Source organism: Monodelphis domestica, chromosome 4, assembly GCF_027887165.1.
Source record: "Monodelphis domestica isolate mMonDom1 chromosome 4, mMonDom1.pri, whole genome shotgun sequence".
NCBI lineage: Eukaryota > Metazoa > Chordata > Mammalia > Didelphimorphia > Didelphidae > Monodelphis > Monodelphis domestica.
In genome coordinates this window covers 265,677,579-265,696,284 of record NC_077230.1, presented here as the reverse complement: position 1 = coordinate 265,696,284, position 18,706 = coordinate 265,677,579, and the positions used below count along the sequence as shown (strand labels likewise).

At 38.0% G+C, this 18,706-nt stretch overlaps 1 protein-coding gene across 1 annotated transcript in view; it reads left to right on the top strand.

Annotated features, from left to right (window-relative positions):
- The first annotated feature begins 2,024 nt into the window (after positions 1-2,024).
- Positions 2,025-18,706, top strand: part of PANX1 (pannexin 1) — a 68,555-nt gene continuing 51,873 nt past the window's right edge. The window contains exon 1 of the mRNA XM_001368573.4: positions 2,025-2,940. Within this exon, the coding sequence (XP_001368610.1) occupies positions 2,760-2,940 (181 nt within the window). The 5' untranslated portion in view covers positions 2,025-2,759. The remainder of the gene's footprint in view (positions 2,941-18,706) is intronic.

The window sequence follows — 18,706 nt, the reverse complement described above, 5'->3', positions numbered from 1 at the left end:
CATTTTATAGCAAGTTTCTCTGATAAAGATCTCATTTCTCAAATATATAAAGAACTGAGCCAAATTTATAAGAATACAAATCATTTCCCAATTGATAAATGATCAAAGGATATAAATAAGCAATTTTCAGATAAAGAAATCAAGACTATATATAAGCACATAAAAATGCTCTAAAGCACTCTTGATTAGAGAAATGTAAATTAAAGCAACTCTGAGGTACCATCTCATACCTATCAAATTGGATAATATGACAGAAAAGGAAAATAATAAATGTTGGAGGGGCAAAATTGGAAAACTAATGCACTGTTGGTGGAGTTCTGAACTGATCCAACCATTCTGGATAGCTATTCAGAACTATGCACAAATAATTTTAAAACTGTGCATACCCTTTGATCCAGCAATACCACTACTAGGACTGAATCCCAAAGATATTTTTAAGAAAGAGGGAAAGGACCTATTTGCACAAAAATATTTATAGTAGCTCTTCTTGTAGTAGCAAAGAATTGGAAACTGAGGGGATATATATCCATTGGGGAATAGCTGAAAAAGTTGTGGTATATGATTGTAAAGGAATATCATTGTGCTCCATGAAATGATGTGAAGGATGATTTAAGAAGAGCCTGGAAAGACCTACATAAACTGATGCAAAGTGAAGTGAGCAAAACTAGGAGAACATTGTACCCAGTGTCAGCAATATTATATGATGAACATTTATGAATTACTTAGCTATTTGTAGCACAATACAGTGATCCAAGAAAATCCTCAAGGACTCATGATGAAAAATGTCATCTACCTACAGAGAAAGAATTGGTCAAGACTGAACACAGACTGTCATACTATATTTCACTTTATTTCATTTGTTTGGTTCTCTTTCATAAAATGACTAATATAGAAAAATGTTTTATACTATGACATATAAAATCTATATCAGATTTCTTGCTCTTTTGGGGAGTGGGGACCAAAGGGAGAGGAGAGAATTTGGCTCAAACTTAAAAAAATGAAAGTTAAAAATTGTTTTCTCATGTAATCTGGGGAAAAATAAAACATGAATCAATAATTAAAAAACAAACAGTAACCTAGCCAATTTGATGAGAATATAAAGTGTATGAAGAGGCACGGCTAGGTAGCACAGTGAATAGAACACCAGGCCTGGAGTCACTAGAACCTAGGTTCAAATCTGTTCTCAGATACTTCTTATCTGTGTGACTCTGGGCAAGTCACCTACCCTCTCCCTCTCACTCCCTTCCCCCTCCCACCCCCCCAGTTAGCTCTTGATGCTCTTCTGACTTAGAATTGACACTGACAGAAGGTGAGGGTTTAGGGGAAAAAAGTATATGAAGAAGAGGTGTGTAGTAAGTCTGGTATGGTAGAGTACGAGGGATTTTAAATGCTGAATAGAGAAATTTTAATTTAACACTTGGGGAAATGGTGCACTATTGGATCTTATTTAGCCGGGAATGACATCATCAGACCTGTTCTTTAAGGTATATCCCTTTGGTACCTTATGGGGAATAGAGATTTGAGGCAGAGAAACCAATAGTGACAGGATGGTGACTGTGTAAATGGAGAGAAAGGGAGAAATGTGAGAGATGTGAAAGTAGAATCAACAAGAAAGCTCCGTTTTCTTGAAATCATCTGTGGAGAGAAAGGGAGAAATGTGAGAGATGTGAAAGTAGAATCAAAAAGAAAGCTCCGTTTTCTTGAAATCATCTGACATCTCTTTCCTGGACATATTTATTTTGCAAGCCCTTTCTAAAAGGTTTATTTCGAGGCACAGAATTTAAACAAGTCACTTGTGGCAGGTCGGAGCGAGGAGCATTAGCAACGTGGTTTCCTTGGGGTTACAATGTTTGCAAAGCTTTTTCAGACTGTTGATGCTAAGTGTGAAAGATGCTACTTTTTACCCACCTACTATATTGATCTCCTTCCGCTCATTCATTGTAATCACACCCTCCTTTGTTGTGCTCTTCCCAGGAGATGATTCTGATGAGAGAAAAGCGGGGTGTAAACTAACAGAACACTTCAAGAACCTGGAGTAGGAACCCTGGCACCACCTGTCATGCTGGAGCTTCGTCTTTCTCGCAACCCGCGGCACCTACAGAGCAGTTTGGGGAGGTGCCTAGGGAGGGGCTCCAGCTTGCTTTGTTCTCTGAACTTTCGGCTAAACCAATGAGCAGGGCGCCAGGTGGCGAAATCTCTCAGAAGCCTAGTGTGAGCTCGGAGCACTGGGCCGGAGGCGCGCGCACGCGCGCGCGCAGTTCTGGGGTTTGGGCAGGGGCGCAGAGGTCCATGGGGAAGTATTGCGCGCGAGGTTCGGGAAGACTACTACGCTCAGCGTGGAGCGGGAGCTGCCCCGGGTGCTAGGCGGAGCGCTAGTCTGCCGTCGGCCCGTAACCTGAATCAGGGAGCTCGCGGGAGCCAGCCAGCCAATAGTAGGGTCTGAACCTCGCCAAGAGCTTCTAGGCTGTGGCAGCTGCAACCACAACAACTGCAGTACCGGGAGTAGCCGAGCCTTCCCGCCCGAAGCGCGTGCTCAGACACTGACTAGGAACAAAAGAAGTTGGGATGAGACTGGGGAGTTTGCAAAAGGAAAGTGAAAGCCGGAATAGGCGACTCGAAGCTGTGGCTGGGTGAGAAACTAAGCGACAGTTCCCCAGACGCGGCTGAGCGTCATGAGCCCAGGAGTGCGGAATTCTGCACTAGATCCCCAAGGCTAGCTTTCCCGGGCCGCCGTCCTCGTGGGGGCCAGCTCCGCAGTCATGGCCATAGCCCACTTGGCTACGGAGTATGTGTTCTCGGATTTCCTGCTCAAGGAGCCCTCTGAGCCCAAATTCAAGGGGTTGCGCCTGGAGCTGGCTGTGGATAAGATGGTCACTTGTATCGCCGTGGGGCTCCCCCTGCTCCTCATCTCGCTGGCCTTCGCACAGGAGATCTCCATTGGTAAAGATGCCCGGGGAGAGAGGTGGGGCCTGGGGATGAGGGTGGGATTGGGCAGGATTGAGCAGAGGAAGGGAGGAGCCCGAAGTGCTAGTTTGGCCTTATCTGGGCAGGTTTAAGGTCTGAAGTCTTTCTTGGCCTTATGAGTTTTACCACGCCTTAGGGTCGATCTGTATGCTCTTGGCAATTCTTTGTAGTTGTGGTTTGGGAGTGCTTTGGTTTGTTTAAAGATTTAATGTACGTTTTGTTGAAATAACTTCACTTTGCCAAATTGCATCTTAAATGTATTATAATGCCTAAGGGAATCATTAACCAACCTTGCTGGATCAAAAACAATGCTAGGGTTCTAGCTAAAGAAAAACAAAAGGCAGTCAAATCTTACTCTCAGGGAGCTTACATTCTACCAAGAGGATATAATATGTTCACACACATATATATATATAAATAAAAGATATACACAAAATAAAAAGTGTTGGAGAGGTACTGACTTAGATTGAAGCCTATGTCACAGAGTCAGCTGCAGGATATTTCTAACCCTGAGGAGGACTATGCATTTCTTCATTTCCTCACAACATACACACTTATATAGTACATCGCTCATCAAAAACCTGTGAAGGGAATAAGTGTAAGTGTTGTCTCGGTTTTAGAGCTAAAGAAATTGAAGTTAAGGAGCTTTATCAGTAGCAAAGAACAGCAGCAGAGTCAGAATTTGAACTTAGGTCTTTAAGTTACAGTATTCTTAGGGTTACACAATGGCTCTAGGATAGTTATAATATTTTTAATTCAAGTTGCAGCATTGCCCAAAGTGTTTTTCCAGAATTCAGTATAGTAATGCAAAATGAATTTGATAAGTTTCCTTGAAAGAGATTTTTAATAGGGCAATGTTAATCAATATTAATACTTTTTTTAATAACAAGCTCTCATTCATGAATACTAGAGGATTAGAGGACATGAAATTTACTTTTTTTTTAACCTTTACCTTCTGTTTTAGACTCAGTACTAAGTCTCAAAGCAGTAAGAGCTGGGCATTTGGGGTTGAGTGACTTGTCCAGGGTCACACAGCTAGGACGTGACAGAACATATTTGAACTCAGGACTTCCCTTCTCCAGGCCTGGCTCTGTATCCCCTGAGCTACCTCTTGAAAGACTATTTAAAAGACAGTGAGCGGTGATGCTCAATCAGCAAGCATTTATAATGTGTCTACGTGCAGGGGGCATTGGTTTGGAAGTCAGAGGATTCACTTTCTGGTGCTTATTACCTGAATGAGATCTAGCTTCCACATTAAAAAAAATGAGGTTTGAACTTAGTGGACACAATGAGCCCAAGATATTCCTTCTGGCTCTGAATCTGTGAGTCCAAGATATTAATTTTTTAGGAGGAAATTGAAACATTGAGAGGTCAGATCACTTTTCTAAGTGAGGAGTGTTAAGGCTCCCACTGTAAATGTAAAAAATAAAAGAAAGCCTTTTCCATCATGACAGACTGTGAATTGAACCCCACACTGCTGATCCAATAAGATCCTGTATTGAGTAATGGATAGAACTCTGGACTTGACATCATTAAGACTTGGGTTCAAATTCCACCTCAGATATTTACTGGGTGTGTAACCGTGGAGCAAATTACTTTAACCTTGTAGAACCCCAGACAACTCTCAAAAACTTCCCAGAATTGGAGAGGTAGAAGTAGGAATACAGCGAGAAGGAACTGATTGGTGCTAGTGGGTAGGTGGGGGCAAGGAGGGCGAAGAGAGGATGAAAAAAGAGGTAAATGAGCCTTGAGAACTTGGTCAGTGGGTTTACCTCTTGACAGAAATTTTAGCCAAGTCCTTCCCTGCTTCTCTTCCTATAGAAATGGGTCCTTTTTTCTTTTTCTTCCCAGTTCTATAGAACTTGAAATCTGTGAGAAAAGCACATCAGCACAGTGAAGGGAAAGTTTGCCAAGTTGTGCTCTATTCCAGTCAAGGCAGGGCCTAGAACATTTGCTTGGTCTTGCCCAGATGTAGGGCCAGCCCTGTTAATAATAAGCATCAGGAATAGAAATGTCCTTGGGTTACCAGGTAACTGACAAGATAGTTATTTTAGCTTTTGAATTGGGACTGGAAGGATTTTTTTTTTTTGTATAGTCAGATTAAGTTTTTGGAATATGTGAAGCAACAAAAAGTAATATCTTTGGTGAGTGGATTTAATTACTCACACTTTACCCTTCTGGTAAATTTGTCAGTTAGGTACCATACACCTGGTATGGTAATGTGGGACAAAGAGACTTATTGAGGATAGCAGGGACAAAGAATGTAGAAGTTGGATTTTTTTCTCCCCCAACTAAATTGGAAGTTCCTTGAAGGCAGGGGCAGGTGGCTAGAGAGAGCATTTATTAAGTGTTTACTATGTTCTGTGTACTGTGCACAAATATGAAATAGTTACGGAGTGGTATGAGATTTAAATACTTAGGCACCAAATTTTGTTATTGCCATCAATTGGTTTTAGGAATCCAGTAATGAACATTCAGGTTTACATATAGCACTCTAAGCTTTACAAAAATCCTTTCCCCACAGGAAGCCCATGAAGTTGGCTGTACAAGTATGATACTTCAAAAGCAGCTAGGGGACTTAGTGGATAGAGAGCCAGGTGTGGAGTTAGGAGGACCTGAGTTCATCTCTGGCCTCAGAAACTTCCTACCTGTGTGACCCTAGGCAAGTCACTTAATCCCAGGTACTTAGTTTTTAACCATTCTTCTGCCTTAGAATTGATGTTTAGTAATCAATTTTAAGACAGAAGGTGAGAGTTAAAGAAAAAAGTACTACATTTCAGGTCTCCAGTAGATCTGTGATCTCTTATATGGGCACTGCTGGAAATGTTTGCTGGAATCTGCTCTCATGGAGACCTGATTATTAAATTTTCAGTGTAAGCATTTACATCTCAGAAGTACAGATAAGGGCTTAATTTATTGTTTTGTTGATTGTCTAGATTTAGAAAGTAATGGAGAAAAGGTTTATAATGCAAATTAATCTTTTAAGTATGTCCTGCATGTTTTAGAGAACTAAAAGGTAAAGTTTTTACCAAAAAAAACTTTGGTCCAATACTCACTCCAATAATGCAGATTACATCCAATCCATGCCTGCCCATGCTGTAGAATTCTTATCCATGGCCTCCATAAAGGAGCTTCCTATTATTGGTGAAGCCCTTCCTGAAGGTATTTTAATGGGTACTTTTGTTTATCATAACTGTCCTTTTGTGATTCCCTCATTCTCCTTGCATGAATGGTCCACTTTTCTTTTTTTCTTTTTTTTTTAATGCTTTCAGCCTTAGTAACAATTTCAAGGTAGGGCCAGGGCCAGGCAAATGGAAGTCTGATTTGAACCAAGGTCCTCTCAACTCCAGACCTGGTGCTCTATGCACTGTGCTGAGCTGCCCCCCTCACTTTTCTTTTCTTTTCTTTTCTTTCCTTTTCTTTTCTTTCCTTTTCTTTTCTTTTCTTTTCTTTTCTTTTCTTTTCTTTTCTTTTCTTTTCTTTTCTTTTCTTTTCTTTTCTCTTCTCTTCTCTTCTCTTCTTTTCTCTTCTTTTCTTTTCTTAACAAAAGAAAGTTTAATAATAGCATAGAAAGGATATTCAGCAGGAATATAGCACTTAGGTTTGCTGGCTATATTTTTTTGAATTTGTATATTTCTTGAATATTTTTTATGCTACCTTTTGCTCACATAAATATGTTATAACCTGCTTATGCCCAAGGAACAGATAGGTGGAATAATAAATAAAGAAATGAGTCTGGTGTCACAAAAGACCCATCTTCCTGAATTCAAATGTGGCCTCAGACACTTCCCAGCTGTGTGATCCTGGGAAAGTCACTTAATCTTATTTGCTTCAGTTTCTTCATCTATAAAATGAACCAGAAAAGGAAATGGCAATTTGCTCCAGTATCTTTGCCAAGAAAACCCCAAGTGGGGTCCCGAAGAGTAGGACATGATTGTATAACAGCAGCTTTTGCCTATCATTTCTCTCTTGTCTTTTGGGTCTCTTGCAATTTTGATTATTTGGAGATTGTTGTGTTACATAATTTGCAGCCATATAGCATCCCCAGGGACATATTGATGTTAAAAATAGGTTTTTGTTTCAATAAATAGTTTGGAGTTATTGAAAGCATTAAATAATTTCTAAGTTATAATATAGTTTACTCTTTTATTCCTCATTAACATAGATCTAATTCATTTTCTGCTTGCAATGCTTGTCCAAGATACTGTGAAGGGTTAAATTTTGGGGTAGGAGTTTGAACAAATGTCAGAGCAGTTTGGTAAAGGACAAACCAATTAGTTTATTTTGAGGAAAGTTCAGATAGGAAATAGAAAGGAGGGAAGTGAGAGAACTCTTATACCTATACCTAAGATCCCATTCCTTACCAAATTTTCATAAAAAATCTCCTAAATCTGTCTGCCTTCAAGGGCAGCGTCTTCTACCAGGGCAGGCCTGGCCCATTTACCTACTTTGTCTATCCAATAATATACCCGCTATCTAATTACCTATCTAAGTTAGTCAATAAGCATTAATCACCTTCCACCTCCTTAAATCTGTTTCTCTTTACCCACTGTCAGTTATTTTTCCAACTGTGAGTTTTTCTCAGAGACACAGACAGACACTTCTGATCTCCAGGGAACCCAGAGACAAAAGCCCCTTTCAAACTGCCAGCAACTCGCCTACCAGCTCTCAGCCACGCCCTCCTAACTGTCATCAACTGACAGCCTGCACAGCAGGGGGGCTCTTACTCAGAAATATTTTTGCTCCCTTGCCTTTTAAAGAGAAAATGGGAGAGATTAAGAAAACTCTTAACATATTTCCCCTGAGATCTGTTGGGAGACCAGTCTCCGCAATGGATCTTTCAAACAAAACTATCCTATACTCTATATTAGTAACAAGAAGAAGTGAAGAGAGAGAGAGAAAGAAAGCAAAGCAAATCTTGCAACATGCAAGTCTCAAATAATATACAATTACAAATATTTACAGTTACAGAATCACACAATTCTTACCATAGTCTACAGAAATAAAAACCTATTCTTATTATACTCTACAGAAATAAAAACCTAAAGTTATTAATACAAATTTACCTCATAGTTATTATGTACAAAAAAATACAAGAAACTTATATATACATTACATACATTATATACCTATAATATCCCCCCTGAGGTGGATATAATATGCCCCCCCCCAAAGTGGGTGTTGATCAACACTTACAACATTTTATAACACTTTACCATTTATGTATCATTTAGTTAATTTTAACTTTTTCTATAAAAGTATATTATATCTATAACTTTTTTATAATCTTAAAAAAGTATGTTAATAATAATTATTTCTACATAGAAATCCTAAATCCTATAATATAGCATAAAATATCATCATAAATTATACTTACTATTGAATATTACTATTCTATTTTAAAATTAAACCTTTATAAGAAAGTCAAACCTTTTTATTGAATAGTAAAATATAAGTTCAGCAGTTCAATGTCTGAAAATAATGTGTAGTTGTCTTTGTAGTCTTCTTCTTGATGCATGCAATGAATCTTCTTTGATGACAGGTACTCTTTTCACATGGGAACAATGGATCCATGATGCCCCTTTTCCTTTCTTGGTTGCTGTAGGGGTTGTTAAAGGTACTTAGAATGGACCTTCCCAAGCCAGTTGGGTTGCTCCTGTTTGCTGAAAGCTCTTTATATAAACTGTATCTCCAGGATTCAAATCCTGAAGAGAAAAGTCTATAGGTCCAGCTTGCACTTGCTCCTGACTCATGAAGTTCTTTTATCTTGTTTTGTAGATCTTTTATATATGTAGCAATAGTTGTATCTCTTCCTAACAATGATGTGTATACAGGGTTAAATGGTTTTGCATGAATAGGAGGATGAACAAATAGCATCTCAAATGGTGAGATATGTAGATCTCCCCTTGATCTACTTTGCAAGTAGAATAATGCTAACTGTAGAGCATCTGGCCATTTCAAATGAGTCTCAGTACATAATTTGCCTATCATTGCGTTTAATTCCCTATTCATTCTCTCTATTTGTCCTGAGCTCTGTGAGTAGTATGGCACATGAAATTTTGGTGTCATACCTAGGCATGAATATATTTGTGCTAAAACTGAATCTGAAAAATGTGTTCCTCTGTCTGAATCAATTCTTGCTGGTAACCCAAATCGAGGCATTATTTCTTTTAATAATATTTTGGCTACAAACGCTGATGTGGCTCTTTCAGTTAGAAATACTTCCAGCCATCTTGTTAGATGGTTTACTATAACTAAACAAAATTTGTCATTTCCAGCTTTAGGCATTGCTATAAAGTCAATTTGGAGATATTCAAATGGTGTGTAGGCTAAAGGACATCCCCCAAATGCTTTTCCTTGGAAGCTGTGTTGGTTAAAGGCTTAGCAAGTTGCACAAGCTGCACATACTTTTGAGGAGATATTTGTTATGCCAGGGAATATCTATACTTTCTTTATTGAATCTACAATGCTTGGTGTTCCAAAATGACCATTTTTATGAATAGATTGGCAAATTTGTTGATAAAAAGTTCTAGGAAGTATTGGTTTTCCTTTTGATGCCACCTATACACCATTAATTTGTTTAACCTTAAATTTTTGTTTCCCCCTTTTAACCTCTTTTTCATTGTATACCAGGGATAGATCTGATTCATTAATGATTGTTGAATTTAAAATCAATTCAGGGCCTTCTATAGCAGTGAGTTTTGCAACAACATCTGCTCAGTGGTTTCCTTTCTAAATAAAGGCAGTCCCTCCTGTGTGTTCAGAGCAATATACGACAGTCAGTGTTTCAGGTAGTTGTAGAGCTGCAAGAACTTCATTTATAATTTTTGCACTCGCAATGATTTTGTCAGCTGATGTTAAGAAACTTCTTTGAAGCCAAAGGGTACCCATAGCATGACATAGTCCCATGGCATTTTTTGAATCAGTATATATTGTTGCCTTTTTGTTTCTTGCAATTACACAGGCTGATTTTAAGCTTTTAATTCTGTACATTGAGCACTGAAATATGTGGATATTATTGATGGTTGGTGTTGATAATGGTAAGATACCAAGATTTAGTTGGTTCCTTGGTACCCCACAGGGAAGGGGCCTGTAACACTCTTCACAGGGCCAGTGAGCTGCTCAAACTCTCAAAGCAAGACAGGAGTTTTTTTAAAAACATGGTAAGATAGAGGGAAGGATTAAGGAATTTGGATACCCTAAAACTAAGGGGTCTAGCTAATTTCCCACCTTCTACAACCCTCACAAGGGGATTTCTTTTGTTTTTCTTCCAAGCTCCTTAAATCCCTACTCTGTCAGTCTAAATTTCCTGGCTATCTGACTACCTGACTCTATTAATCCTCCCAGATAATTTTTGGTAAGTTAAACAGGTCCTCAGAGTAGTTTCTGGGTGAATTCTTTATGTTAGAGTTCACCCCAAGTAGGGTTAGGCCTAAGCTGGCTTTGGCCTTCCTATTATAGACAGTTTTATTGGCTTGTTGGTCATAGATCTTCAGAGCAGCTGGGAACACTTTCTCAGTAGGTGGGAAACACTGTTGGATATCAAGGGATGAAGGATTTCTCCAGACAGGAACACCAGAGTTGTTCAAGTGATAGGAAACCAAAACTTCCTCAGTTTACAGAGATAGAGGAAGTTCCAGCTCAAGGAGACAGCCCTAGTCCCTGCTGATGCTCATTTTTATCTGTTCCCTACATTCCAGAATTCAACTTCATCAATTCTATAGCACGCAGTCCCGTCCAGCACACTTCTCTCTTTGCAAAATCTTCTCTGTTACCTGTTTGCACCCCATTTCTCTCCTTCCCTCATTACAACACTTAGATTTGATGGAAGTGAAGGTGACCACAGAGTTTCAAATGCTGTGACTATAGTTGCTCCAGTGTAATGTATACCATCTCTCATTAAAGGAAGCAAAATTAGATCTGCATTTACTAATGGAGGGTCTGGGAGATTTTCATGAGGTTTTTCTGCCATAGACACTAATGATTTGCAACTATGCAATGGTTCTCTTATGATTGATAAATCTGGAAGCAATGTAGCAGGGTTGAGTGTTGTGAAGCATTTTAAAGTGATGTTTATTGCCTAATAAAGTTATTTCATATCTTGTAAGCCTTTGGCCTGAGAATGCCTGTGTTCTATATCTTAGCAGTAATGCTTCTACTTCATGTGGGCATTATTGTTAGTGGACATCCCAACACCAAGTCTGCAGATTTTGTTACTAGCAGAGCTAATGCAGGACACCTCTGAGGCATGGTGGTACTCCGGAAGCTATTGGGTTTAATTGAGCTGAATAATATGCAATAGGAAGCTGACCAGGCCCTAAAGCTTGTGTTAACACACATGAGGCTGCTCTTCTTCATTCATGTAAGTGCAGAGTGAATGTTTTTTTGTAATCTGTGATGCCTAGAGCAAGGGCAGATAAAATTGCCTGCTTTAATTTAGTAAGTGCTTCTAGGTGTTCTGCATCCAACTTAAGTGGTTCAGTGACTACATCCTTCATTAGTACTATAAGAAGTTTGGCGATTTCTTCATAGCAAGGAATCCATTGCCTGCAAAACCCTGTAGTTCCCAAAATTGCTCTTAGTTGTCTTTTAGTGGATGGAGCACTCAGTTTTTTGATATCTCCATTATGTTTAGGAGAAATAAATGCAAACCTTCAGATAAAACAAATCCTAAGTATTCCATTTTGGGGAGATACCATTGAACCTTTGCTTTTGAGATTTTGTGTCCTCTTTTATATAACTAACAGGAGATATTTACTATCTTCTTGGCATGCTTTAGCATTTGGTGAGGCCAAGAGCAAATCATCCACAAAAAGATATTAAACAGCTCTCCTTAAACTCAATATTTGCCAAATCTTGTGTCAAAATTTGGGAAAATAAAGTTGGACTTTCTATGTAACCTCAAGGCAGATGGCACTATATATATTGACACCATTTCCATGTGAATACAATATGTTTTGGGAATCTTCATGGATGGGAATTGAAAAAAAGACAGAGCACAGATCTATTACTGTGAAATATTTAGCAGTACTAGGAATAGAAGAAATAATAGTTGATGGACTTGGAACAACAGGATGTCTTTTGATGATGTGATTATTAATATCCCTTAAATCTTGGGCAAATTGATAGACCAGTTTTCCATTTTCATATAATTTTGATTTTTTAGTAGGCAAGATAGATGTATTTTATTCAGATTTGCAGGGGATTATTATTTTCTGTTTGATAAAAGAATTTATCACTGGAGTAATTTCCTCAATTGCTTCTTTTGATAATGGATTTTGCAGAATAGATGGAGGTGGACCACCTCTCATTCTAATTTGAACTGAAACCGCTGATTTAAGTAGGCCTACATTGGTAGAAGATGTAGCCCAGAGAGATTTGGGTATATCTGTTGGTATTTTTGAAGGTTGGAGTTTTATCCATCTCCTGATTATTTAAAAAGAGTACTGGGAACAAATTTAGAAATTCTTCAAGTAGTTCTAATGTAATATCACCATTTTGAGTACATATCATCGTGGCTTTTAATTTGCACAACAGATCTCTCCCTAATAAATTCATAAGGGAGTTAGGCATTAAAAGGAACGAATGCTCCGTAGATAAAGGTCCCACAGACACCATTTGTGGTAAAAGCTTTTGGACTTCCAAAGATGTTCTGGACACTCCAGCAATACTAATAGAGCTAATGGAATTACAATTAGGATCAGGTGTACTCATTAGCACAGATCTTGATGCCCCAGTATCTAGAAGACAATTATATAATGTATTACCTATTTTCAGTGTCACATGTGTTCATTATTATCTAGGGGAGAATTGATTGGGATGACTGGGGAAATTATATCTGTATCTGGGAAATCAAATGTTTCACTATTTGATTCCAGAGTCCTTTCTCCCCTTGGCAAACCTTCATAAAGGTCCATGTGCACCCCTCTGAGATTCCTCTAGTTGAGGAGGATTTACATTTTGGCTAGGACATGGATGTGCCTCATTAAGGATATATTGTAACAAGTCATTTGCCTCATTTTGGTTACTGTTTCTATCATTCCCATAGTTTCTAAAATTGTTATCTCAGAAATTGTTTTTATTGTTATTATTTCTAAAATTGTTTTTGTTCCTAGAATAGTTATTCCTAAAGTTCCCACAATTATTCCTAAAATTCCTGAATATTTGATTCCAGCATCTGCAATTTATCATTGGGTATCCCCTTTTTCTGTATAAGTAACAAGTTGGTCTCTGGTTTGTATATTCTCTTTGGGTTGTATATTCTCGAACTGGAGCCATAGCTAACTCAAAATTTGCATCTCCTATTTCAAGCCTTTAAATTTTTTTCCTTTAAAACTTTTATCTCCTTTCTAAATACATCCATCAAATCACTATCATTGGCATCTTTCATTTCATGCCCATTATAAACATAAACTGCCACTCTCCTTAATTCATCAAGGTCCATATTCATCCAGTTAGGGCAACCAGTTTTGAAATAGTAAATGACTACTTTGCAACAATTTTTTACAAACTGCCTTTTCAATTGTCTAATGTCTCTTTTTCTGTTCAATTCTATGTCTATGTATCTTCCTCCTAGTTCTATAAGTTTGTGCATGAACTGGGAGGGATTTTCTCCTGTCTCTAGCGTTAGCTTTTCAAAATTTGTCCAAGTACCAGGTCTATCTGAACAAGCTCTCATTGCATTAAGAACTGCCTCCCTAGCTTGGCACAATATTGCATAGTCCCTTTCATTTTTAAAGTCCAAATGAGGGTCATTCTCAGGCCAGTGAACTGCGCTCCACTCCTCATTAGTAAGCCGGATAACTTTATCCTTTTCCTTTTTAGTTAGTAACTCATCTAGAAGATATTCAAATTCAACCCAGGTTGGATCAAATTGATGGCATATAGTTTCTAGCTTTTAAAAAAAATCACAGCTATGGGCTCTTCCTCAAAAGAAGGAATGCTGTGCTTAAATGGCTTCATATCCTGATGGGTAAATAGTCTGTGGTGCCTAGTAGTTACTAACTCTTTTTTATCTGCCTTGGAGAATTAGAAACAGTAAGAGAGGTAGGTAGGGTCATTTTGTTGCATTATAATTTTAGCCATTTGAGAGATAGTATCTTTAAGTTGAACAACTTAAGAGATAGTTTTATTTTGTTGGCCAATAGTTTTAGTCAATTGAGAGATATTATCTTTAATTTTAGAGATAATTTCATTTTGGTGTGCAACAGTTTTAGTTAATCCTCAAGATATACAACTCTAATCTCCATTAATCTCTCTTTTAGTTGTTTCCTTTTCTTAGTAAGGATTAAACTAAATACTTGATACAATAGATACCCTTGAAACAATGAGGACAGCACAAATATTCCCATAAGTGGTACTAACCGGAGACAATAAAAAACAGTGAGAGTTAAGGTCCCAGGAACTGGGAGTTGTCTGTGGTAACTTGGAGCCACCCCCTTTACTACCTGTAGGATGATATCTAGCACCATGATTACACCTTTACTTGTTCCTATTATTGATAAGGAATAGAAAATTAATAGATTAATCAAACTCCTAGCTGACTCACCAGGGTGTGAAGGGTTAAATTTTGGGGTAGGAGTTTGAAAAAAAGTCAAGAGAACAGTTTGGTAAAACATAAAACAATTAGTTTATTTTGAGGAAAGTTCAGGTAGGAAATAGAAAGGAGGGAAGTGAGAGGACTCTTATACCTATACCTAAGATCCTAATCCTAACTAAAATTTTCTAAAAAAAAAAAACCCTATATCTATCTGCCTTTGAGGGCAGTGTCTTCTACCAGGGCAGGTCCAGCCTATCTACCTACTTTGTCTATCTAATAATATACCCACTATCTAACTACCAATCTAAGTTAATCAATAAACATTAGCCACCCTCTACCTCCTTAAATCCTTTTCTCTTTTTCCACTGTCAGTTATTTTTCCAGCTGCCAGTTTTTTTCAGAGACACAGACAGACACCTCTGATCTCCAGGGGACCCAGAGACAAAAGCCCCTTTCAACTGCCTGCAATTTACCTACCAATTCTTAGCCACACCCTCCTAACTGTCACCAACTGACAGTCTGCACAGCAGGGGGGCTCCTACTCAGAAATATTTTTGCTCCCTTGCCTCTTAAAGAGAAAAAGGAAGAAATTAAGAAAACTCTTAACAATACAGGACAGTTAATTAAATGGACTGCCCACCCAGCTGCGTTCTTCATCAATATTTTTTTTTACCTGTATATATTGATATATTCAATGAGTCAATGGGTAAAGGGAAAAATACTTAGTATGTGCTACATGCACTTTGCTAAGCAGTAGGGATGCAAATACAAACATACAGCACAGTCTTTGTCCTCCAGGAGCTTATATTCAAAGAAGAGAGCAGATAGATAATGAGGTGTGGTAGCCAGACAGGAGAGTTATTAAAAGGAAAGTAAGTGTAAATTATAATTCAAATCATAGGTCAATTGACTGGCTTGTCCTTACTGGGAAAAGTAATGATGTGAGAGAGTTGGACAGGTGGCTGTTAAGGTCCCTTCCTACTCTAAAACTAGGATTCTGTGATCCATAAGGCTCCTTCCTAGTCTGAAATTAGGATCCCATAGTTAGGTAAGGCCATTCTAGGTTGGATATTACACACACACACACACACACACACACACACGTAAATATTGTGTAATATATAACAGAACATATTGCATACCTCTGTATACATATATGTATATAATACACACAAACATATACATATATTCTATATGTATATTAGTTCCCTTTGTAAGATTTAAAATTAATATCCAATACTCCAAAGTATTATATTTTTATAAGACTTATTAATAATCACTTGAAGTAGAGGAAAGTAAAACCATTAGTAAAGAGCAGTCTATCCAGACCACCAAAGCTGGAGGAAAGCAAGAGAGGGTATAGTTACAGAAACTTATCTTCAAAATGTAAGGATATAATGTGAGGATGAAAGAGGAATGCTGGGAAATGTAGTTTAAGGGTACAAAATTCCAATTAAACACCTTCGTGCATATACTATGTATATGAAGAGTAAGATGTTATGTTATCTGTTGACGTATTGGGGGGAGAGAGAGAGAGAGAGAGAGAGAGAGAGAGAGAGAGAGAGAGAGAGAGAGAGAGAGAGAGAGAGACCGAGAGAGAGACCGAGAGAGAGACCGAGAGAGACCGAGAGTGTCTTGGGGAGATGAGAGTTGGACTTTAGGAATAGCTTACACTAGATTGCTTGACTAGAGCAAAGGGGACTAATGTAAATTAAAGTTGACAAGATAGCTTGAATCAAGATTGGAGAGGTCTTAAAATTTTAGGAGAAGGAATCATGTAGAAAGTCCCTGAAGACATTTGACCAGAGAATGATTTGGGCTGCTCTCTGCCTTAGGAAGATTCTTATGGCAGCCAGCCTTATGAAGATGAATTGAAAGCAGAGAGTCCTGCTAGGATCCTAGAATGATAAGGTTTAGAACTGGAAGGGATCTTATGACAATCTGTTCCAATTCCATTCCCCTCATTTTTGTAATCAGTCAATCAGCATGCATTCATTAAAAACCTATTATACAAGTGGCATTATGCTAGGTATTGGTAATACCTACACAAAAGTGAAACAGTCCCTGCCTTTAAAAAAGCTCAGATTCCGTTGGGGTGTATGGAGTCAACAGTTGCTCAAGGCCCATAAAAGAGTTTCTGTCACAACAAAATCCTTGGCACTGTCAAATGGTTCAGCATGAGAGATGGATATGATTTTCCTCCTAGTGGAAAACACATTAAAGATGACCACTTGCTTTGCTATTGCACAGTAAGGACTACAGGGCTCTTCTCTCCCAATTCACATGGGTTATTTCCTACTGTTAGAATATTAGCTTAGGAGAGCAGGGGATGTTTTGCTTTGCTATTTGTAACCAATTGTTTAATAAATGCTTGCTAATTTGTTGACTTAATAAATTCCTATTCATTCATTCACTCAAGTACAAGTAACACTAGAATGTAACAAGTTAAGTTCAGGGACTGGGGTGGTTTTTTTTCTTTGTAACCCTCAGGTGTAGCACATTGCGTGGTATATAGTAAGCACTCAAGGGTGTTGACTTTCTGACTTTTTACATTTTTTTCATTCATTTATATACATATAGGTTTATATGAAATAGATGTATGGTGATTGGGAGAGGGTGAGCACTAGTAGAAAGGAAGAAAAAAAGGAGCATTTATTAAACAGTTTACAAATATCATCTCATTTGATCTTTACAACAATCTTTTGAGATAGGTGCTATTATCCTCATTTCACATTTGAAGAGACTAAAGCAAACAGAGGTGCTAAACTAAGTGCACAGGGATCACATAGCTAGTAAATGTTTAAAAGCAGGTTCTACTCATGTTTTCCTTACTCCAGGCCCACATCTAGCACTCTATCCACCAAACTGCTGCTAGAGACTGGGAGAATTAGGAAAGGCCTGAAACTGAAGGTGGCTGGGATGTGAAGGGGAAGCATTTCATGCTAGTGCAAAAGCCTAGAGAAGGGAAATGGAGTATCATGTTTGAGCAATAGTAAGAATGCCAGTTTGACTGCACTGTAGAGTTCAGGAAGGGGTATAATTCTATAATAAGGCTAAAAAGTTGGATTTGAACCAAATTGTAAAGGACTTTAATATACCAGACAAAGAAAACTCAGGCCCAGAGAGCCTAATATCTTGCTAAATGTGAATGAATTGATGGGATTTAGAACAAGCACTGACTATCTTGTGACTCAGTACTGGAATTAACTTAGTTTCTATTCAGTTATGGATCTAGTCCAATTGTGAGAAAAGTTCATTTAGTTGCAGAAATTGAGGGAAAATAATCATTGTGGGGGTTTTTTTGTTATTTTTTTTAAACCTAGTCCTTTGTGGCTGGGAAGCTTAGACTACCTCTCCCTGCTGCCTAGAGACTCATAAACCCACATCCAAACCAAAGATCGATGCAAGGAGTTTTTTCACAATTCTACATCTCAGACAACCCTTGTGTCTTATCTGAAAACTGGCCCCATAATCAATCAGTTGTGTTTCCATGTTCTTTTGATTGAGATTGGTTTTGAGAGGAGTGAGATACATAATTTCCTGATTTTAGGGAAATGTACCTGTTTACCCTTTTCCTTTAATCTTTCCTCCAATTAAAAATCATATTAATTAATTTTGTATCTGGTTAATTGTTTCATTTTAATTAATTGCTCTTCTTTGATTAATTATTTTTAATGTATAAAAATCTTCTCTCCCTCCATATTTGGGGACCAGCCCAAGCTGAGGTGATCTGGTCCCAATTTGTCATGCAAATGTCATGCATTGCTTAATAAATTGATATGTTTGGAAGACCAAACTTTTGGTTACTTAGTCATTTCAACTTTCAAACACCACTAAATGTCATATAGATAATTGTAGAGTAAGAACTCAAATGCAGGTCTCCTGGCCGTAAATCCAAGGATCTTTCCACTGCATTACTCAGCTAGCTCAGAAAGTAGTTAGATGAGCATAGTTGTTAGGTGTTCTAGGAAAGTATGCCAAAAACACTAGAAAAGGAACATTATTGCCTCAAATTTCCATTTTCTGAAATTGTGTTGTTTGGGTTTTTATACTTTTAATTTAGCTAGTGAAGGTTTTTTTGAGGAAAATAAAACTAGAACTTTGTGTTAGGTAGGCAAAAAGTGAAAAAAGAAGATGTCCATGACTAGCTTGGCTCAGGCAAGTTGGGGTAGAAATAGAATCCTAGAGCCTTGCTCTTATTTT